Source organism: Staurois parvus, unplaced genomic scaffold (assembly GCF_062004578.1).
Source record: "Staurois parvus isolate SC_StPar_1 unplaced genomic scaffold, SC_StPar_1.0 ptg002311l, whole genome shotgun sequence".
NCBI classification, from domain to species: domain Eukaryota; kingdom Metazoa; phylum Chordata; class Amphibia; order Anura; family Ranidae; genus Staurois; species Staurois parvus.
Genome location: NW_028320107.1, coordinates 74,643 through 96,968, shown reverse-complemented (window position 1 = coordinate 96,968; position 22,326 = coordinate 74,643). Strand labels below are relative to the sequence as shown.

At 52.0% G+C, this 22,326-nt stretch overlaps 1 protein-coding gene and 1 long non-coding RNA gene across 2 annotated transcripts in view; one reads left to right on the top strand and one right to left on the bottom strand.

Moving 5' to 3' along the window:
* Nucleotides 1-973: 973 nt before the first annotated feature.
* Nucleotides 974-22,326, bottom strand: part of LOC149431271 (immunoglobulin superfamily DCC subclass member 3-like) — a 24,607-nt gene continuing 3,254 nt past the window's right edge. Inside the window, 15 exon segments of the mRNA XM_089665733.1 lie at nt 974-2,581; nt 3,486-3,603; nt 5,129-5,252; nt 5,468-5,575; nt 7,146-7,334; nt 7,420-7,584; nt 12,037-12,287; nt 12,358-12,523; nt 17,319-17,477; nt 17,626-17,763; nt 17,837-17,893; nt 17,896-17,949; nt 17,952-17,965; nt 21,293-21,437; nt 21,693-21,995. Of these exon segments, the coding sequence (XP_089521859.1) occupies nt 1,979-2,581; nt 3,486-3,603; nt 5,129-5,252; nt 5,468-5,575; nt 7,146-7,334; nt 7,420-7,584; nt 12,037-12,287; nt 12,358-12,523; nt 17,319-17,477; nt 17,626-17,763; nt 17,837-17,893; nt 17,896-17,949; nt 17,952-17,965; nt 21,293-21,437; nt 21,693-21,995 (2,594 nt within the window). The 3' untranslated portion in view covers nt 974-1,978.
* The window catches only part of LOC149431270 (uncharacterized), a 16,189-nt gene continuing 8,821 nt past the window's right edge, over nt 14,959-22,326 (top strand). The window contains exon 1 of the long non-coding RNA XR_016309340.1: nt 14,959-15,061. This is a non-coding gene — a long non-coding RNA (uncharacterized LOC149431270). The remainder of the gene's footprint in view (nt 15,062-22,326) is intronic.

Below are 22,326 nucleotides of genomic sequence, written 5' to 3'. Positions count from 1 at the left end.
CCCAACCTACAGAGGGCAGCATTGCATTCTGGGACTATGGACCAACAACTACCACTCCACCACCTACCCAACCTACAGAGGGCAGCATTGCATGCTGGGACTATGGACCAACAACTACCACTCCACCACCTACCCAACCTACAGAGGGCAGCATTGCATGCTGGGACTATGGACCAACAACTGCCACTCCACCACCTTCCCAGTCTACAAAGGGTGGCACTGCATGCTGGGACTATGGACCAACAACTGCCACTCCACCACCTTCCCAACCTACAGAGGGCAGCATTGCATGCTGGGACTATGGACCAACAACTGCCACTCCACCACCTACCCAACCTACAGAGGGCAGCATTGCATGCTGGGACTATGGACCAACAACTGCCACTCCACCACCTACCCAACCTACAGAGGGCAGCATTGCATGCTGGGACTATGGACCAACAACTACCACTCCACCACCTACCCAACCTACAGAGGGCAGCATTGCATGCTGGGACTATGGACCAACAACTGCCACTCCACCACCTACCCAACCTACAGAGGGCAGCATTGCATGCTGGGACTATGGACCAACAACTACCACTCCACCACCTACCCAACCTACAGAGGGCAGCATTGCATGCTGGGACTATGGACCAACAACTGCCACTCCACCACCTACCCAACCTACAGAGGGCAGCATTGCATGCTGGGACTATGGACCAACAACTGCCACTCCACCACCTACCCAACCTACAGAGGGCAGCATTGCATGCTGGGACTATGGACCAACAACTGCCACTCCACCACCTACCCAACCTACAGAGGGCAGCATTGCATGCTGGGACTATGGACCAACAACTACCACTCCACCACCTACCCAACCTACAGAGGGCAGCATTGCATGCTGGGACTATGGACCAACAACTGCCACTCGGTGCTAAATCCTTCAGTCGTCGGCACCCTGCATTCTGTAGGACCACCAGCAGGTGACGCTATCATCTCAGAGAGACCTGCGATCACCAGTCGGGTTTCGTTGAGATGCACCGCGAGGTGAAGGGTTAACCGTGTTTCTTTTGGCAGGCGGCCCTGTTACCGAAGACATTCACAGAGTCAGAGTGGGGGGAGGGCTAGGTAGCACAGGAATGAATAGCTCCTTGTTGGGGAATACAATGGATAGATGTCTGTTTATTCGATACTCCCGTATCCCGCTTTAATCTGAGTCCTTTGGTCCATCTGAAGGCCTTTCATTCACGGCCCGGTCAAAGCCAGACAACTTTCCATCCTTTACGCCGACCCAGAAACTAGTCGAACATTAATAAAAACATTAAAAAGTCCTCCACATTGTTCAATTTGGTCGAAAATATCCTAAAATTCGTCTACCAAAAACCCTGTCTGGGTTCTAAAAAAAGAGCCACAAAGGGGGAAGACGGATAGGAGGAAGCTGGTGGGGCCCATGAAACTCCGTCTACTAATTAGCGATTGTTCCCAATTAGCGCGTGAAGTCGCGGCTCCGCCGCATTGTGCAGATGCCAGTTCTCTTTTGTAGCTCCGTAAATCCGGGTCAAATCGATGAACGCCAAAATGGCCGTGGGAGACAATCTGGTCTTTTGACGAGACGCGTTGACCCTTTTCCGTGTGTGTGAGAAGTTGCTCGTTTGGCTTTTTGGCTTCCTGTCGTCTTTGGCCGTAAAATCGGATAATGTGTCCGGAAGAAGAGAGATCAGACGGGATCCCTAGGTGGAGGGCCTATCTAGGGTTTCACCCTTTGGTATCCAAAAATTAAAGCTGCTGTGGAAACCAAATTAAAAAGGTTCACCTTTGGTCAGGACACCTTTGGCAACGAATATTGGAAGTCATAATCTCCCGTAGTGTCGATGGTTTTGGCCCCAAGTGGAGTAGGTAGTTTTTGTTGAGTAGAAAGGATTGTCTCTTTTTCAGGAATTTTTTTAGTGAGGTAGCTTTTTTGGCTGAGGAATAGATGAACAGCATCAAGAGTTCAAATCTGAGGACCTTGAGATGGTTCCTGACTTTGGTATTTCTGAGGACTTTGAGATGGTTCATGAATTTGGTATTTCTGAGGACTTTGAGATGGTTCATGAATTTGGTCTTTCTGAGGACCTTGAGATGGTTCTTGACATTGGTCTTTTTGAGGACCTTGAGATGATTTGTGACGTTGGTCTTTTTGAGGACCTTGAGATGGTTCTTGACATTGGTCTTTTTGAGGACCTTGAGATGATTCTTGACATTGGTCTTTTTGAAGACCTTGAGATGATTTGTGACTTAGGTCTTTTTGAGGACCTTGAGATGATTTGTGACGTTGGTCTTTTTGAGGACCTTGAGATGATTCGTGACATTGGTCTTTTTGAAGACCTTGAGACAGTTCGTGACTTTGGTTTTTTTGAAGACCTTGAGACAGTTCGTGACATTGGTCTTTTTGAAGACCTTGAGACAGTTCGTGACTTTGGTTTTTTTGAAGACCTTGAGACAGTTCGTGACATTGGTCTTTTTGAAGACCTTGAGACGGTTCGTGACTTTGGTCTTTGTGGTATACTACTACTCTTTGAAGTGGCAAATCGGCTTCTGGCTTGGGTGTGGGATTCTGCAAGAGCAAGAAACATCGAGCACAAAGTGTTTTTTTGGATTTTGGAGAGAATAGAGAATGATTAGAACCCCTGTCTGAGTTTTGATTTGGTGTCCATTTCATGTAGAAGAGATCTCTCGCCTTGTGCTCCACCAACACAACAACATTTGAGAGAGGACACCTCTCTAAAGTGAGGAAAATCCCAACTTAGACAGTTGACAGCGGCACTGGTGTACCCATTGGTAGGTTTATCTTCTCTCATATTTTAGTGACCACTCAAAATCTGGGATTTTGGAACAGAGGAAGCAGTATGGGCACCACAACAGTCCAAAACAAAGTCTTATTAGATAATCAGTAGAAACAGAAGGTCAGCATGTTTCAGGGGTTCAGACATCTCCCCTTCCACATACTTGTAGCAACCCTGATGAAAAAGGAAAGTCTAAACTCCCGAAAAGGAATTTACCTTCTTTCTCTACCGAATATCTAATAAGACACCGTTTTGGACTTTGACCATTGGCGTGGCACCTTTACAGGTTGCTATAGGATTGTATTTTTTGCAAGACCTCCTCCCTATTGGTACATCTCTGGTTCATGAGATCTGCCTCACCAAAGCAAGTGAGCTTCATCAATAAAACAGTCTTTTTAATAAGACACCATTTTGGACTTTGACCATTGGCGTGGCACCTTTACAGGTTATTATTAACAATAGGGATTCTAATTAGGGGACCTAGACACTCTTCTCCCTGGTTGGACAAATGGAAAGGAGAAGATAAATAGATGATTACTAGGAACTTGAGGCAGATGTGTCACACTTCCCGATGAGATGAACCTTCAAATATTGAATGAGACGAACCTCCAGATATTGAATGAAGCAGACCCTCCTCTTCAATACCTGTTATTGGGAGCCTGACACCTTCCTCACCTCTGAAAGAATCTCCACCACTTCTGCTGCAGTCCCATCTTCGGCCATCACGCTATGATTCTGCTTGTTCTCCACAATATGACTGGTGGCCCAGTTGGCTTTTGTCCTGCACAAGAGGCTTCAAGTGGAAATCAGAGGCGGTTAACAGCCATACAATGGATGCAAATCATGCACTACAGTATACTGTACATTATATAGCCAAAGGTTTGGTGACAACAAACCATCGCACCTATGTTGGCTGGATGGACATCCCAAACCTATGGCCATTAATATGGAGCCAGGTGAGGAAGATAGAATTGCCCCCTTATAACATCCTCCACTCTTCTTGAAATGCTTTCTACAAGATTCTGGAGGGTGTCTGTGGGAATTTGTTGCCCATTTGTGAGGTCAGGAACTCATGTTGGATGAGAAGACCCTGGCTGATACATCAGCCATCACATTGGGCGCCAAAAAAAAAAGACCTGGCTGACAACTGGCGTTCCAACTCATCCCCAACGTGTTCAGTAGGGTTGAGGTCAGGACTCTCAGGTTCCTCTACCCATCACACCTATATGAGGTTGTTGGACATCCCATTCCAAAACCACGTCCATTAATATGGAGTTGACTCTTGTTGTGGCTATAACATCCTTCACTCTTCTGAGAAGGTTCCTGCTCAAACCGGCCAAGATTCAAACCATCCATGGCCGGCTTTACTCTCCTAAAAGGACTACCAAAAGCCATCTCCTGCTCGGAGAAGCCTGAGATGAAGGCCACATAGACAATTCCTTTATGTATGAACCTTAGAACATCTGTACTGGACCGAAACATTTCATACAATGGACTCTGCTGAAAGCAGGCTCACCAAGTTTGGATTTCAATGTGTAGGAATTTGCATCAGATCTATTCTTGGGGTAAAGTCATCAAACAATCAATTCCAAGCTTTGCAAATATAAAGTAACAATCTTCCTAAGAGCTTAGGAACAACAAATACCGATGGCATGAATGCAGTCAGTCTGGAAATGCTTTCAGTAAATCATAAGAAGACCTGGCTGATATATCAGCCATCACATTGGGCTCCAAAAAAAAAGACCTGGCTCACAACTGGCGTTCCAACTCATCCCCAACGTGTTCAGTAGGGTTGAGGTCAGGACTCTCAGGTTCCTCCACCCATCACACCTATATGAGGTTGTTGGACATCCCATTCCAAAACCACGTCCATTAATATGTAGTTGCCTCTTGTTGTGGCTATAACATCCTCCATTCTTCTGAGAAGGTTTCGATAAAAGTTTGGAGGGTGTCTGTCAAAATGTGTGCCCATTTGTGGGGTCAGATACTAATGTTGGATGAGAAGATCTGGCTCACCATCGGGTGTTCCAATTCATCCCAAAGGTGTTCAGTAGGGTTGAGGTCAGGACTCCCTGCAGGACATTCGAGTTCCCTCACACCAAACTGGTCATCCATGTCTTTATGGAGCTGGCATTGTACACAGGGGACAGTCATGGTGGAACAGAAAAGGGTCTTCACCAAACTACGATAAGATTGGAAAAGGACCACTGTCCACAATGTCATGTATGATGTAGTAATAACAGTACCCTTGACTGGAAACACCTGAACTCAGTCATTGTGAGGGCCATATAACACGTCCACAGGACCGTTGTTCCTACCTCTTCCAATGCACCACAAAGAGCAAGAGAAGACAGAGGACTATACAAGCCCCTCCAATATGGATTCCTAGTACCAGTCCTGACATCGTCTCTCCTTCCTCACAAAGACAGGGTGCGGCTGGATCTGCAGACAGTAGGAAAAAAAAAATGTCTGAACTGAGAAATGCAGGCAGGATATGGGTTCTTCTTCACTGGTAACTTACTTGACCAGAAGGTTGTCGGCAACAATGACCTACACTGAAGATACGTTAATAGGTCATCTAAAACTGCTCCCAAATTGTTCCATCCATCCACCAAGACCTGAAGAACATGTCTCACCACCCCCCAGCATGCGGTTACCTGTTGCCACGGTCCAGTTGGGCTTTAGCGACACAAACCGCTGAGTGCTGTTCCCATCGCCGCTGCTGCTAAAAGCCACCAATTTCACCTCGTACAGAGAGGACAATTCTGGAAGACAAAATGCAGAAAGGTCAATTACTTTCCGAAGCCAGGAAGGGCAGTTTGCAAGAGGCGATGGCGTCGGTCATATGGAACCGTGCCGGAGAAAGTTGTTCTACTCGTCCTCTGAGAAGACAATTCTGATTTGTGGAACCAAGGGGCGGTGTTCAGAGGTGGGTAGGGTGCAGAGACAAGGGGGGAGTTCCTGCACTTCTTCTTTGAGGAACTTATGGGTCCCCAGAGTAATCAAAAGAATGTGAGAAGGATGCACTGGGAGGTTGGAGGGGGTGGAACCAAGGGGCGGTGTTCAGAGGTGGGTAGGGTGCAGACACAAGGGGGGAGTTCCTGCACTTCTTCTTTGAGGAACTTATGGGTCCCCAGAGTGATCAAAAGAATGTGAGCAGGATGCACTGGGAGGTTGGAGGGAGTGGAACCAAGGGACTGGAACCAACAGGCGGTGTTCAGAGGTGGGTAGGGTGCAGAGACAAGGGGGGAGTTCCTGCACCTCTTCTTTGAGGAACTTATGGGTCCCCAGAGTGATCAAAAGAATGTGAGAAGGATGCACTGGGAGGTTGGAGGGGGTGGAACCAAGAGGCGGTGTTCAGAGGTGGGTAGGGTGCAGAGACAAGGGGGGAGTTCCTGCACCTCTTCTTTGAGGAACTTATGGGTCCCCAGAGTAATCAAAAGAATGTGAGAAGGATGCACTGGGAGGTTGGAGGGGGTAGAACCAAGGGGTGGAACCAAGAGGCGGTGTTCAGAGGTGGGTAGGGTGCAGAGACAAGGGGGGAGTTCCTGTACCTCTTCTTTGAGGAACTTATGGGTCCCCAGAGTAATCAAAAGAATGTGAGAAGGATGCACTGGGAGGTTGGAGGGGGTGGAACCAAGGGGCGGTGTTTCAGAGGTGGGTAGGGTGCAGAGACAAGGGGGGAGTTCCTGCACCTCTTCTTTGAGGAACTTATGGGTCCCCAGAGTGATCAAAAGAATGTGAGAAAGATGCACTGGGAGGTTGGAGGGGGTGGAACCAAGGGACTGGAACCAAGAGGCGGTGTTCAGAGGTGGGTAGGGTGCAGAGACAAGGGGGGAGTTCCTGCACCTCTTCTTTGAGGAACTTATGGGTCCCCAGAGTGATCAAAAGAATGTGAGAAGGATGAGAGCACAAAAAGGTAGGATGTGAATCTGGTCGATTTTTAATACAACAGAAAGTCACAACGTGTTAGAGGCTCAGCGCTCCACCCTTCATCAGGGCTGCAAAGGAGAAGGTCAAGTACATTTCTCAGTAGAAGACCGATTCACAAATGTATTCCTTATTTATTCTTCATTTTTGTTTCCTTTCCACTTCATCAGGTCTTCTACCCACAAATGTACTTGACCTTCTCCTTTCCAGCCCCGATGAAGTAGGAGTGCTGAGCCTCTAACACGTTGGTATTTTTGTGGCCGTCTGTCACCTGCAGATTTACCGGACCCACAATCCATGGTGGTCTCATCCCGTTGTCTCAAGGAAAGAAAGTAAAAGTTATTTCCCCCTACTTTATCCAAAAAAAAAAAAAGGTTTTGGCTTTGGATACATTGCACTTCTTACCAAGGCCTTGGAAGATGTAGGAAGTCTGGTTTCCCGGGAGAGTCTGAGTCCTCTGGAAGGTTGTGGATGGTATCCTGCGATATTCCAGCCTATAACCCTGAATGGACGTTCCGGCAGCAGCTGCACCCCAACTGACCTGTACAGCACTTTCATTGACAACCGTGACCGAGAAGTCCGGAGTCCTAGGGACTGTGGAAACCAGTAAGATGGATCAGAACTGGTCATGGTTGGCCGCAAGAAAACAATTTCCCGAATCCCAGGTACGAGAGTTTACCTCTCCCCGGCGTTGTGGTGACGATGGATTGGGAGTCCCGGCTGGTTCCCAGGGGGGAATATGCCCGCAGAAAAAGGACGTAATCTGTGGAAGGTTCTAAATTGTTCACCGAGTGCTTGAAGGTCGTCTTACTTAGAGCTTCCTGCATCTCCTGAGTGCTGGGATCTGGAATTGTACAAGAGGAGATCAACCTTACACTGTCCGCCATTTCCACACACAAGAACTTCATTGATAACTTATTAGAGAAGCATTTCTGGACCCTTTTTTTACATGGGGGAACCCTTGAAATGACCCTCAAGTTTCGGGGGAACCCCTGCTAAGAATTAGTATATTTACACGAAGAGAAGTTGGCTTAGGACAATGAATACAAGAAAAGGGGACCTTCTCAGCATATTTGACACCCAGGGCTATTCTACACAACAAAATCGTTTTCAGTAATTATAATGAAATGATCGATAATAGTAATACCCATAAAAGAGACGAGGCAGTGAAAATTGTAGAGTTTCCACCCGTTTGATGGACATTGGAGAAGTGCCCCCTCAAATTGTTGGTCAGTAAAGTGCCCCTTCACATTGGTTGTTAGTAGAGAGGGTCCCTCTTACATTGGTGGTCAGTGAAAAGGGTCCCTCTTACATTGGTGGTCAGTGGGGAGGGTTCCTCTTACATTGGTGGTCAGTGGAGAAAGTACCTCTTATTTGGTGGTCAGTACAAAGAGTCCCTCTTGCATTGCTGGTCAGTAGAGAAGGTCCCTCTTTCATTGGTCATCAGTAAAGAGTCCCTCTTGCATTAGTCATTAGTAGAGAAGGTCCCTCTTACAGTGGGGGTCAGTAGAGAGGGTCTCTCTGAAATTGGTGGTCAGTAGAGAGGGTCCCTCTTACAGTGGGGGTCAGTAGAGAGGGTCTCTCTGAAATTGGTGGTCAGTAGAGAGGGTCCCTCTTACACTGGTCATCAGTAGAGAAGTCTCTCTTACATTGGTGGTCAGTAGAGAGGGTCCCTCTTACACTGGTCGTCAGTAGAGAAGTCTCTCTTACATTGGGGGTCAGTAGAGAGGGTCCCTCTGAAATTGGTCATCAGTAGAGAAGGTCCCTCTTACATTGGTCATCAGTAGAGAAGGTCCCTCTAACACTGGGGTCAGTAGAGAGGGTCCCTCTGACATTGGTGGTCAGCAGAGAGGGTCCCCCTTACACTTGTCATCAGTAGAGAAGTCTCTGTTAGATTGGTGGTCAGTAGAGAGAGGCCCTCTTACATTGGTCATCAGTAGAGAAGGTCCCTCTAACACTGGGGGTCATTAGAGAGGGTTCCTCTGAGATTGGTGGTCCGCAGAGAGGGTCCCTCTTACACTGGTCATCAGTAGAGAAGTCTCTGTTACATTGGGGGTCAGTAGAGAGAGTACTTCTTACATTGGTGGTCAGTAGAGCGGGCCCCTCTGAAATTGGTGGTCAGTAGAGAGAGGCCCTCTTACATTGGTCATCAGTAGAGAAGGTCCCTCTTACATTGGGGGTCAGTACAGAGTCCCTCTTACATTAGTGGTCAATAGAGAGGGTCCATTTCACACTGGTCATCAGTAGAGAAAGTCCCTCTTACACTGGTGGTCCGCAGAGAGGGTCCCTCTTACACTGGTCATCAGTAGAGAAGTCTCTGTTACATTGGGGGTCAGTAGAGAGAGTACTTCTTACATTGGTGGTCAGTAGAGCGGGCCCCTCTGAAATTGGTGGTCAGTAGAGAGAGGCCCTCTTACATTGGTCATCAGTAGAGAAGGTCCCTCTTACATTGGGGGTCAGTACAGAGTCCCTCTTACATTAGTGGTCAATAGAGAGGGTCCTTCTTACAGTGGTCATCAGTAGGGAAGGTCCCTCTTACAGTGGGGGTCAGTAGAGAGGGTCCCTCTGACATTGGTGGTCAGTAGAGAGGATCCCTCTTACACTGGTCATCAGTAGAAAAGTCTCTCTTACATTGGGGGTCAGTAGAGAGTGTCCCTCTAAAAATGGTAGTCAGTAGAGAGGGTCCCTCTGAAAAATGGTGTCAGTAGAGAGGGTCCCTCTTACACTGGCCATCAGTAGAGAAGGTCCCTCTTACATTGGTGGTCAGTAGAGAAGGTCCCTCTAACACTGGGGGTCAGTAGAGAGGGTCCCTCTGAAATTGGTGATGAGTAGAGAGGGTCCCTCTTACACTTGTCATCAGTAGAAAAGTCTCTCTTACATTGGGGGTCAGTAGAGAGAGGCCCTCTTACACTGGGGGTCAGTAGAGAGTGTCCCTCTGAAAATGGTAGTCAGTAGAGAGGGTCCCTCTTACAGTGGTCATCAGTAGAGAAGGTCCCTCTTTCATTGGTGGTCAGTAGAGAAGATTCCACGTACACTGGGGGTCAGCAGAGAGCATCCGATTGTCTCTCGAGGGATCAGGAAGGAACTTTTTCCCTGCAGGAGCAGATTGGATCGTGCTTTGCTGGGTTTTTTGCCTTCCTCTGGATCAACTGTGGGTGTAGGATTATAACTTTTTTTTTTTTTTAATGGTTGAACTGGATGGACTTTTGTCTTTTTTCAGCCAGACTAACTATGTAACTATCCCTCTACATTGGTGGTCATCGGGAAAAGTGCCCCTCCACACTGGTGGTTAGAAGGTGGAATGCCCCTTACCATTGGTGCTTAGGGGGAAGAATACCCTCTTACAGATATCTAAAAGATCATTGGTGTTCATGCTAGCTTATCTGCTAGCTAGAAATTGCCAATTGCTCAAGGAACCTCTAGCGACCTCTGGAGGAACCCAAGGCTTCTACAGAATCCTTGCTGATAATGGCCGCAGTGATCCAGAAACATGCACTGTGTGGCCAAAAGCATGTAGACCTCTCTCCGAATGTTGGAGGTGTTTCCAGTGAAGGCTACCGCTAATCCTACAGCATACAAAGACACTTCAGACAATTGTGTTCCTCAAACCTTGTGGTGACATGACTGTCCCGTGTACAAAGCCAGCTCCATAGAGACATGGTTTGACCAGTTTGGTGTGGTGGAACTCAAGTGTCCTGCAGAGAGTCCTGACCTCAACCCTACTGAAGACCTTTGGGATGAATTGGAATGCTCGATGGTGAGCCAGGTCTTCTCATCCAACATTAGTATCTGACCCCACAAATGGTCTCAAATTCTGATAGACACCCTCCAAAATTTTATCGAAACCTTCTCAAAAGAGTGGAGGATGTTATAGCCCCAACAAGAGGCAACTCCATATTAATGAACGTGGTTTTGGAATGGGATGTCCAACAAGTTCATATAGGTGCGATGGGTGGAGGAACCTGAGAGTCCTGACCTCAACCCTACTGAACACGTTGGGGATGAGTTGGAACGCCAGTTGTCAGTCAGGTCTGTTTTTTGGCGCCCAATGTGATGGCCGATGTATAAGCCAGGTCTTCTCATCCAACATGAGTTCCTGACCTTACAAATGGGCACATCAGTTCGGTGTGGTGGAACTCCAGTGTCCTGCACAGAGCCCCGACCTCAACCCTACTGAACACCTTTGAGATGAATTGGAAAGCCAGGTCTATTTTGTAGCCCAATGTGAGGCCTGGTGTGTGAGCCAGGTCTTCTCATTCAACACCTGACCTCCTAATGGGGCCAAATTCCTACAGACACCCTGGTGTGTGAGCCAGGTCTTCTCATTCATCATCAGTACCTGACCTTCTAATGGGCCCAAATTCCTACAGACACCCTGGTGTGTGAGCCAGGTCTTCTCATTCATCATCAGTACCTGACCTCCTAATGGGCCCAAATTCCTACAGACACCCTGGTGTGTGAGCCAGGTCTTCTCATTCAACACCTGACCTCCTAATGGGGCCAAATTCCTACAGACACCCTGGTGTGTGAGCCAGGTCTTCTCATTCATCATCAGTACCTGACCTTCTAATGGGCCCAAAATTCCTACAGACACCCTGGTGTGTGAGCCAGGTCTTCTCATTCATGATCAGTACCTGACCTCCTAATGGGCCCAAATTCCTACAGACACCCTGGTGTGTGAGCCAGGTCTTCTCATTCAACAAACAGTACCTGACCTCCTAATGGGCCCAAATTCCTACAGACACCCTGGTGTGTGAGCCAGGTCTTCTCATTCATGATCAGTACCTGACCTCCTAATGGGCCCAAATTCCTACAGACACCCTGGTGTGTGAGCCAGGTCTTCTCATTCATGATCAGTACCTGACCTCCTAATGGGCCCAAATTCCTACAGACACCCTGGTGTGTGAGCCAGGTCTTCTCATTCATGATCAGTACCTGACCTCCTAATGGGCCCAAATTCCTACAGACACCCTGGTGTGTGAGCCAGGTCTTCTCATTCATGATCAGTACCTGACCTCCTAATGGGCCCAAATTCCTACAGACACCCTGGTGTGTGAGCCAGGTCTTCTCATTCATGATCAGTACCTGACCTCCTAATGGGCCCAAATTCCTACAGACACCCTGGTGTGTGAGCCAGGTCTTCTCATTCATGATCAGTACCTGACCTCCTAATGGGGCCAAATTCCTACAGATACCCTCCGAAATCTTTTTTTTTTTTTGGGGGGGGGGGCCTCTATAGTCTTACAGTCATTTTTTGTCTTCAGGTTTTCTCCTGGACAGCTCTCCCATCTCTTACCCCCATCTTTGCGGATGTGCAGTACGTATCCGATGATGCCGTCCATCACCTCTGGTGGAGGCTCGGCCCATGTCACCCGGATGGAGGTAGCAGAAACAGGGACAGCAATCACCTTCTCCGGGGCTTTTGGAGCATCCAGTGGCAGAGTGACTGCCAGCCGGGCGCTGGCTTGGCTCGTTCCGGCGCTGTTCTCGGCAATGCACTGGTAGAGGGCCTCATCCGCAGAGGTGACCCTGAAGATGGTCAGAGTGCTGCAGAAACACGGTGAGCTGATTATATTGTACACACAACGGCGAGCAGAAAGATTTGGCATTCGCTTACCGGTTGTCAGCGCTCAGTCTGGCGTTCTTTTGGGGACTTAGGTATTTTCCATTCTTCAACCAGACAAGGGTGGGCTCAGGAGACCCTCTCGCTTCGCAGGAAAAAGTGGTGTTGTCACCAGGGGCGTGGCTCACTGACTGCGGCCATTGCACAAACTCTGGGGGCGCTGTGAAAAAAATAAAAAGTGCTCCTGATTGGTCCGTACTGCTCTTTATTATACAACTACCAAAAGCAGCTCGTCCATTCACAACATTTATGAGCCATGATGAAAGTGGAGGGTTGCCTGAACCCCTGAAATGCGTTGCCTGTCCCATATGGACTTGTAATGGATATTAGACTCTGAGATCTGGCATCTTTATTAGACTCCTTACACGTGGATCTGGAGGGGTTAGTGGACTCTGCGACAGACCTGGTGGCCCCATAGGGGATTACGTTTCTGTAGAGGAATGGGGGAACCTGTGTGGGGGGGGGGGGGTTTGGCGGGGGCTGAGGGTCTCTCCAGGAGACTTTGCGGGGACAATGTTGGAGACTGGAAGGTATTGTAGATGCTGGGTAACACTGTGGGGGGTTGGGGGGACAGTGTGGGACACTGTTGAAAATTGAGAGTGCATGGGGGGTTGAAGGCTCTGTAGTAGGCTGCAGGGCACTTTGGGAGGCTGGGTGGCACTGTGGGAGGTTGAAGCGCACTTTGGGAGGTTGAAGCACATTTTGGGAGGCTTGGGGGCACACTAGCAGGTCGAAGAGTTCTTTGGGAGCACTGTGGGATCTTGAAGAGCACTTTGGAGGCTGAGTGGCACCGTGGGAGGTTGAAGAGCACTTTGAGAGACTGGGGGGGAACACTGGGAGGTTGAAGAGCACTTTGGGGGGGGGGGGGGGCACTGGGAGGTTGAAGAGCACTTTGGGAGCCTGGGGGGGGGGGGGGGACACTGGGAGGCTGAAGAGCACTTTGGGAGACTGAGGAGCACTATGGGAGGTAGAAGAGCACTTTGGAGGCTGGGTGGCACCGTGGGAGGTTGAAGCGCATTTTGGGAGGTTAAAGCACATTTTGGGAGGCTTGGGGGCACACTGGGAAGTCAAAGAGTTTGTTGGGAGCACTGTGGGATCTTGAAGAGCACTTTGGAGGCTGGGTGGCACCGTGGGAGGTTGAAGAGCACCCTGAGAGACTGGGCGGGGGAACACTGGGAGGTTGAAGAGCACTTTGGGAGGCTGGGGGAGACACTGGTAGGTTGAAGAGCACTTTGGGAAGTTGGGTAGCACTGTAGGAGGTTGAAGAACACTTTGGGAGGCTGGGGGGGGGGGGGGGGGGAGGAGAACACTGGGAGACTGAAGAGCACTATGGGAGGTAGAAGAGCACTTTGGAGGCTCGGTGGCAATGTGGGAGGTTGAAGAGCACTTTGAGAGGCTGGGAGGTTGAAGAGCACTTTGGAAGCTGGGTGGTACTGTAGGAGGTTGAAGAGCACTTTGGGAAGCTGGGTGACACTGTAGGAGGTTGAAGAGCACTTTGGGAAGCTGGGTGACACTGTAGGAGGTTGAAGAGCACTTTGAGAGGCTGGGAGGTTGAAGAGCACTTTGGGAGGCTGGGGAGCACTATGGGAGGTAGAAGAGCACTTTGGAGGCTTGGTGGCAATGTGTGAGGTTGAAAAGCACTTGGAGAGGTTGGGTGGCACTGTGGGAGGTTGAAGAGCACTTTGGGAGGCTGAGGGGCACACTGGAAGAATGGAGAGCATTTTGGGAGGCTGGGGAGCACTATGGGAGGTAGAAGAGCACTTTGGAGGCTTGGTGGCAATGTGTGAAGTTGAAAAGCACTTGGGGAGGTTGGGTGGCACTGTGGGAGGTTGAAGAGCACTTTGGGAGGTTGGGGTAAAGAGTTGGAGTTTGGGAGGTGCTGCAGGAGTTAGAGGGGCACTGTTGGGGCTGAGGAGCCCTGTTTTCTACTTTGGAGCATTTGGGGGCATTACTGGAACTGGGAGGCACTGTGAGAGGTTAGGGGACCTGCAACTGGCTGGAGGCTCGGTAGGAGGGAAGCCAAGGCCTGGCAGTGGATCACGGCCTAGATGGTTGACCACCACTTCCCTCACCAGAGCGACCGTGCTCTATATGAGCTCAAGCGACCTTCTTCAACCATGGACTACTGATAAACCCAATCCACCACCTCCGAGATCCATCAACAGAAACTTGGCAGGACTGCGAATTCCTCAAAACATCGTCCACAACTTACACTTTCATGAACACCGATGGACTCCAAAGACTTGGGACCGATGTCTGGATGTGGTTCTTGGACACCAGTGACAGTGGTTCATGGTGGAGGGTTCCTCCCGGCACATTGGACAGGAACCACCATCAGCACCAAGGATGTCCCTGACAAATGTATGAACTCCGACACTACAAGTGACGCGACTACACAGCGATTCGTCCCCCAGAGCTTGCACTCTAACACATCTGAGAGGCTTTGAGTGGTGGCAGCCCAGTCTTCCCTCCCGTAGGGCGAGACTGATGGGTGGTTTTGTGTTGGGCACAATGAAATCAAAATTCAATTGCCGCGTCCAGCTGTCCAGGCATGAACCCCCCCACCCCCACCACCCCATCCCCATCCCCACCTTCTCCAGCTCGCTGCTCTATTGCACCGCAGACTCTCCCACCGTAGACTGTGCTGGGAACGGCCGAGGGTCCCAGATGTGGCCGTCACACAGCCGCTGACACGGAGGTAAAAGGGCCAGTCGGGTGTATAGCATCGTATCTCATTAATGTCAGCGGTCATTCATCAAGAGACGGAGGAGGGGGGGGACACAAAGGGGGCCCAGACGGTGGAGGGGGGGACACAAAGGGGGGCCCAGACGGAGGAGGGGGTGGGGGGTGCCAAAGAACAGGCAGAGGGCGGGACGTGAGAGCGCAGGCCGGCGCGCACAAGCCATGAGAGGAGTAGTAGGCGCAGGTCCCCGGGGATCGGAATACGAGGCACAATGGTGGAGAGAAGGACAAAATGGACTAACGAGGAGTCAATAAGGAACAATGGGGGGGCGGGGCACTTGTAGGGTGGGGAGGAGCGCAGTGAAAGGCTGGCTGGAGGAACCACAATGCTGCACTTCCTCTTCCACTTCCTCCGCAGAGCCGAGCGCGGGGAATCCCGTCTGGGCGCGGGGAATCCCGTGTGGGCTCAAGGCGGCCCGGGGGTGAATCTCCCCCTCCCCTCCCCCCATAGAACTTCTGTACAAGGCCAGGACCCTCGAAACGGGGGAGAACGGCCCATACGTGCGAGTATGAGTTCTATCCACACTGACAGACCCCAATAAAGTGTAAGCTCTTCTGCCTCCTGTATCCTCCCGTATACCCCAATAGAGTGTAAGCTCTTCTACCTCCTGTATCCTCCCATATACCCCAATAGAGTGTAAGCTCTTCTACCTCCTGTATCCTCCCTTATACCCAATAGATTGTCAGCTCTTCTACCTCCTGTATACTCCCGTATACCCCAATAGAGTGTAAGCTCTTCTCCCTTCTGTATCCTCCCGTATACCCCAATAGAGTGTAAGCTCTTCTACCTCCTGTATACCCCAATAGAGTGTAAGCTCTTCTACCTTCTGTACCCTCCCGTATACCCCCATAGATTGTAAGCTCTTCTACTTCCTGTATCCTCCTGTATACCCCAATAGAGTGTAAGCTCTTCTACCTCCTGTACCCTCCCGTATACCCAATAGAGTGTAAGCTCTTCTACCTCCTGTATCCTCCCGTATACCCTCATAGAGTGTAAGCTCTTCTACCTCCTGTATCCTCCCGTATACCCTCATAGAGTGTAAGCTCTTCTACCTCCTGTATACCCCAATAGAGTGTAAGCACTTCTGCCTCCTGTATCCTCCCGTATACCCCAATAGAGTGTAAGCTCTTCTACCTCCTGTATCCTCCCGTATACCCCAATAGAGTGTAAGCTCTTCTACCTCCTGTACCCTCCCATATACCCCAATAGAGTGTAAGCTCTTCTACCTCCTGTATCCTCCCGTATACCCCAATAGAGTGTAAGCTCTTCTACCTCCTGTACCCTCCCGTATACCCCAATAGAGTGTAAGCTCTTCTACCTCCTGTATACCCCAATAGAGTGTAAGCTCTTCTCCCTTCTGTATCCTCCCGTATACCCCAATAGAGTGTAAGCTCTTCTACCTTCTGTACCCTCCCGTATACCCCAATAGAGTGTAAGCTCTTCTACCTCCTGTATACACCAATAGAGTGTAAGCTCTTCTACCTTCTGTACCCTCCGTATACCCCCATAGATTGTAAGCTCTTCTACTTCCTGTATCCTCCTGTATACCCCAATAGAGTGTAAGCTCTTCTACCTCCTGTATACCCCAATAGAGTGTAAGCTCTTCTACCTCCTGTACCCTCCCGTATACCCCAATAGAGTGCAAGCTCTTCTACCTCCTGTATCCTCCCGTATACCCCAATAGAGTGTAAGCTCTTCTACCTCCTGTATCCTCCCGTATACCCCAATAGAGTGTAAGCTCTTCTACCTCCTATATCCTCCCGTATACCCCAATAGAGTGTAAGCTCTTCTACCTCCTATACCCCAATAGAGTGTAAGCTCTTCTACCTCCTATATCCTCCCGTATACCCCAATAGAGTGTAAGCTCTTCTACCTCCCCGTATACCCCAATAGAGTGTAAGCTCTTCTACCTCCCGTATACCCCAATAGAGTGTAAGCTCTTCTACCTCCTGTATACCCCAATAGAGTGTAAGCTCTTCTACCTTCTGTACCCTCCCGTATACCCCAATAGAGTGTAAGCTCTTCTACCTCCTATATCCTCCCGTATACCCCAATAGAGTGTAAGCTCTTCTACCTCCTATACCCCCCGTATACCTCATAGATTGTAAGCTCTGTATGTCTTGAAAGTGACCTCATGTTTTGTACGACGCCATGACGTCTGTGGGCGCCTCGACCAATGGCATTGTATGGAGCGGACACAGACTGGACTCACCTTGGACCAGCAGCATGCCCTGAGCGGTGCGGCGGACCCTCGTACCCGGCCGGTTGGCAGCGCACACATAGACCCCAGAATGCTTCACAGACACGTCTGATATCATCAGGTTCCCGTTCCCCAGCACCTGGATCCCCTCCACGCCGATCGATCGCCCGTCTGCCAGGACAGAAGAAAGGCCGCCATTATTACCGCCATGGACGATCACCGGGACTGACGGCAAAGAGCTGGAGCTGCAGTCCCCACCATCCCCTGCTGCAGGACATCCCACAATCCCACCTACACCCAACAATCATCTCGTTCCTACCCAGACGGCTCCAGGACACGACAGGACGCGGGTTGCCCGTGGCGACGCACTCCAAGATGGCGGTCTGGTGCACAGTCAGAGTTAGGTTCTGGGGTCCGGAGAGGATGACCGGTTCTTGGTGGGTGGGGTTGGTGGATTCTGTTGGGAAAAGAACAGGTGAGCGGGTGGATGGAGTCTTCCTAGGGAAGGGGGCGGACCTCCATCGACTTACCTGTTAGAGTCAGCCACGCCTCCTTGCTGTGTCGGCTGTTGGCCGGGTTCCTAGCAGACATCTGTAAGTGCCGACGTCATCGCGTGTCACACCCGAGATCTGCAAGATGCCATCGGGAGGACGGTGTACCTGGAGGGAATCACATGATCACAGTTTCTGGGGTCCCACCCAATCAGAACCTACTTTGGGTCAAAATTTCCTTCCCGGTGCGTCCAACATACATGAGCCAAACAGTGGCCTCAGATATTCCTCCCTGCCCCCCTATATTAGGAAGAGACACCCCCACAACCATTCCGAGATAAACCCATCACTGCCCACCGTACCCCCAAATATAACAGGAACAGAGGGGGGATGGGGTATAATAGAGGGACGGAGGGGGGATGGGGGTACAATAGAGGGACGGAGGGGGGATGGGGGTGTAATAGAGGGACGGAGGGGGGATGGGGGTATAATAGAGGGACGGGGGGGGGGTATAATAGAGGGACGGAGGGGGATCGGGGTATAATAGAGGGACGGAGGGGGGATGGGGGTACAATAGAGGGACGGGGGGGGGGTATAATAGAGGGAAGGAGGGGGATGGGGGTGTAATAGAGGGACGGAGGGGGGATGGGGTGTATAATAGAGGGACGGGGGGGGGGTATAATAGAGGGACGGAGGGGGGATCGGGGTATAATAGAGGGACGGAGGGGGGATGGGGGTACAATAGAGGGACGGGGGGGGTATAATAGAGGGACGGAGGGGGGATGGGGTGTAATAGAGGACGGAGGGGGGATGGGTGTATAATAGAGGGACGGAGGGGGGATGGGGGTACAATAGAGGGACGGAGGGGGGATGGGGGGTGTAATAGAGGGACGGAGGGGGGATGGGGGTATAATAGAGGGAGGGAGGGGGATGGGGGTATAATAGAGGGACGGAGGGGGGATGGGGGTACAATAGAGGGACGGAGGGGGGATGGGGGTGTAATAGAGGGACGGAGGGGGATGGGGGTATAATAGAGGGAGGGAGGGGGGATGGGGGTATAATAGAGGGACGGGGGGGTCGGGGTATAATAGAGGGACGGAGGGGGGATGGGGGTATAATAGAGGGACGGAGGGGGATGGGGGTATAACAGAGGGACGGAGGGGGGATGGGGGTATAATAGAGGGACGGAGGGGGGATGGGGGTATAATAGAGGGACGGGGGGGGGGGTCGGGGTATAATAGAGGGACGGAGGGGGGATGGGGGTATAATAGAGGGACGGAGGGGGGATGGGGGGTATAATAGAGGGACGGAGGGAGGATGGGGGTATAATAGAGGGACGGAGGGGGGATGGGGGTATAATAGAGGGACGGAGGGGGGATGGGGGTGTAATAGAGGGACGGAGGGGGGATGGGGTATAATAGAGGGACGGAGGGGGGATGGGGGTATAATAGAGGGACGGAGGGGGGATGGGGGTACAATAGAGGGATGGAGGGGGGATGGGGGTATAATAGAGGGACGGAGGGGGGATGGGGGTACAATAGAGGGACGGAGGGGGGATGGGGGTACAATAGAGGGACGGAGGGGGGATGGGGGTGTAATAGAGGGACGGGGGGGGGGGATGGGGGTATAATAGAGGGACGGAGGGGGGATGGGGGTATAATAGAGGGACGGAGGGGGGGATGGGGGTACAATAGAGGGACGGAGGGGGGATGGGGTGTAATAGAGGGACGGAGGGGGGATGGGGGTATAATAGAGGGACGGGGGGGGGGTATAATAGAGGGACGGAGGGGGGATCGGGGTATAATAGAGGGACGGAGGGGGGATGGGGGTACAATAGAGGGACGGGGGGGGTATAATAGAGGGACGGAGGGGGGATGGGTGTATAATAGAGGGACGGGGGGGGGGTATAATAGAGGGACGGAGGGGGGATCGGGGTATAATAGAGGGACGGAGGGGGGATGGGGGTGTAATAGAGGGACGGAGGGGGATGGGTGTATAATAGAGGGACGGAGGGGGGATGGGGGTATAATAGAGGGACGGGGGGGGGGGGGTCGGGGTATAATAGAGGGACGGAGGGGGGATGGGGGTATAATAGAGGGACGGAGGGGGGATGGGGGGTATAATAGAGGACGGAGGGGGATGGGGGTATAATAGAGGGACGGAGGGGGGATGGGGGTATAATAGAGGGACGGAGGGGGGATGGGGGTGTAATAGAGGGACGGAGGGGGGATGGGGTATAATAGAGGGACGGAGGGGGGATGGGGTATAATAGAGGGACGGAGGGGGATGGGGGTACAATAGAGGGATGGAGGGGGGATGGGGGTATAATAGAGGGACGGAGGGGGGATGGGGGTACAATAGAGGGACGGAGGGGGGATGGGGGTACAATAGAGGGACGGAGGGGGATGGGGGTGTAATAGAGGGACGGAGGGGGGATTGGGGTATAATAGAGGGACGGGGGGGGGGGATGGGGGTATAATAGAGGGACGGAGGGGGGATGGGGGTATAATAGAGGGACGGAGGGGGGATGGGGGTATAATAGAGGGACGGAGGGGGGATGGGGTATAATAGAGGGGGGGATGGGGGTATAATAGAGGGACGGAGGGGGGGGGTCGGGGTATAATAGAGGGACGGAGGGGGGATGGGGGTATAATAGAGGGACGGAGGGGGGATGGGGGTATAATAGAGGGACGGAGGGGGGATGGGGGTATAATAGAGGGATGGAGGGGGATGGGGGTGTAATAGAGGGACGGAGGGGGGATGGGGGGTATAATAGAGGACGGAGGGGGATGGGGGTATAATAGAGGGACGGAGGGGGGATGGGGGTACAATAGAGGGATGGAGGGGGGATGGGGGTGTATGAGGGACGGAGGGGGGATGGGGTATAATAGAGGGACGGAGGGGGGATGGGGGTACAATAGAGGGATGGAGGGGGATGGGGTATAATAGAGGGATGGAGGGGGGATGGGGGTACAATAGAGGGACGGAGGGGGGGATGGGGGTATAATAGAGGGACGGAGGGGGGATGGGGGTGTAATAGAGGGACGGAGGGGGGATTGGGGTATAATAGAGGGACGGGGGGGGGGGGATGGGGTATAATAGAGGGACGGAGGGGGGATGGGGGTATAATAGAGGGACGGGGGGGGGGGGATGGGGGTATAATAGAGGGACGGAGGGGGGATGGGGGTATAATAGAGGGACGGAGGGGGGATGGGGGTATAATAGAGGGGGGAGGGGGATAGGGGTATAAATAGAGGGACGGAGGGGGGATGGGGGTATAATAGAGGGATGGAGGGGGGATGGGGGTATAATGGGGGGTTGGGGTACAATGGGGGGACTATGAAGGATTGGGGGGTATAATAGAGGGACGGAGGGGGGATGGGGGTATATAGAGGGATGGAGGGGGGATGGGGTATAATGGGGGGGTTGGGGTACAATGGGGGGAATATGAAGGATTGGGGGGTATCTTTGTTCCGGCACCTGTAGGGGGCTCACCTGGGGTCAGAGGTCGTCAGGACGGTGCGGTTCCTCTCCCAGGTGATGGCGGCTTTGGGGACAGACGTGGTCAGGCACTGGAAGCGCGCGGCTCCGCCCTCTGCGACGGTCATGGGTTGGGGGTTGAGATGGAAGTGGGACAGAACTGAGGAGAGAGGAGAGGAGAGTGTCGGACGTTCTGCAGTCGCCCCGCAGATCACATGATGCGTTCCGGGAACGGTCAGGTCCATGAAAGGTGGGAGGAGCTTCTGTATCTCTCTGGAAACGTTCTCATTGGTTGCTCATCTCTCCTCCCCCAACGCACTTCGCCAAAATGCAGAAATTGTACCAAAATTTCCTAATCTTTTTTTACAGACATTCTGGCGAAATGAAAGCCCCGCCCCCTTCCCCGCCCACTTACACGCCAGCTGCACTTTGGCCTTGCGGCTGAGCAGCCTCCCGTATCGGTTCTGGGCGGAGCAGCTGTAGTCGCCCGCGTCCGACGCGTTTCGCTGCCCCTTCTGGAAGCGTCCGATGCAGAGAGATCCGTTGCGGAGCTGCTGGTTTTGGGCTCCGCGGGGGAGGGGCTCGCCGTTTCGGTACCAGGTGATGCTGACCGGCGGCTCCCCTTCCGCCAGGCAGTGGAGGGTCAGCGGCTGATTCCGGATCGCCGCGGCGTCGGCCGGCTCCGTCAGGAAGGTGAGGTCACCGCGGAGAGCGCCAACTGTGGGGGACAGACATGGGAAAGTCATTGGACGGTGTAGCCGGCTGCCCATCCTCCTTCCTGAAAATGCCGACTTGCCTGGCTGCCATGTCCATCCTTCAGCTTCACAGCTTTCTGAGCCGCAGGGATTCCCTCCCATTCAGAGTCAGGAAGCCAGCGGATGAGGATGACAAGCCAAGGATTTTACTCATTGGGGAGGAAGATGGCCAGAGGGGGGCATCACTTCCTGCAGAGCATTGCGCCCGTCTGCAGACCATCCCTACTACAGATGGATGGGGGGGGGCTCCATTCATGCTGCCAGGAGGGATGAAGGATGGATCTGTACCCCCCC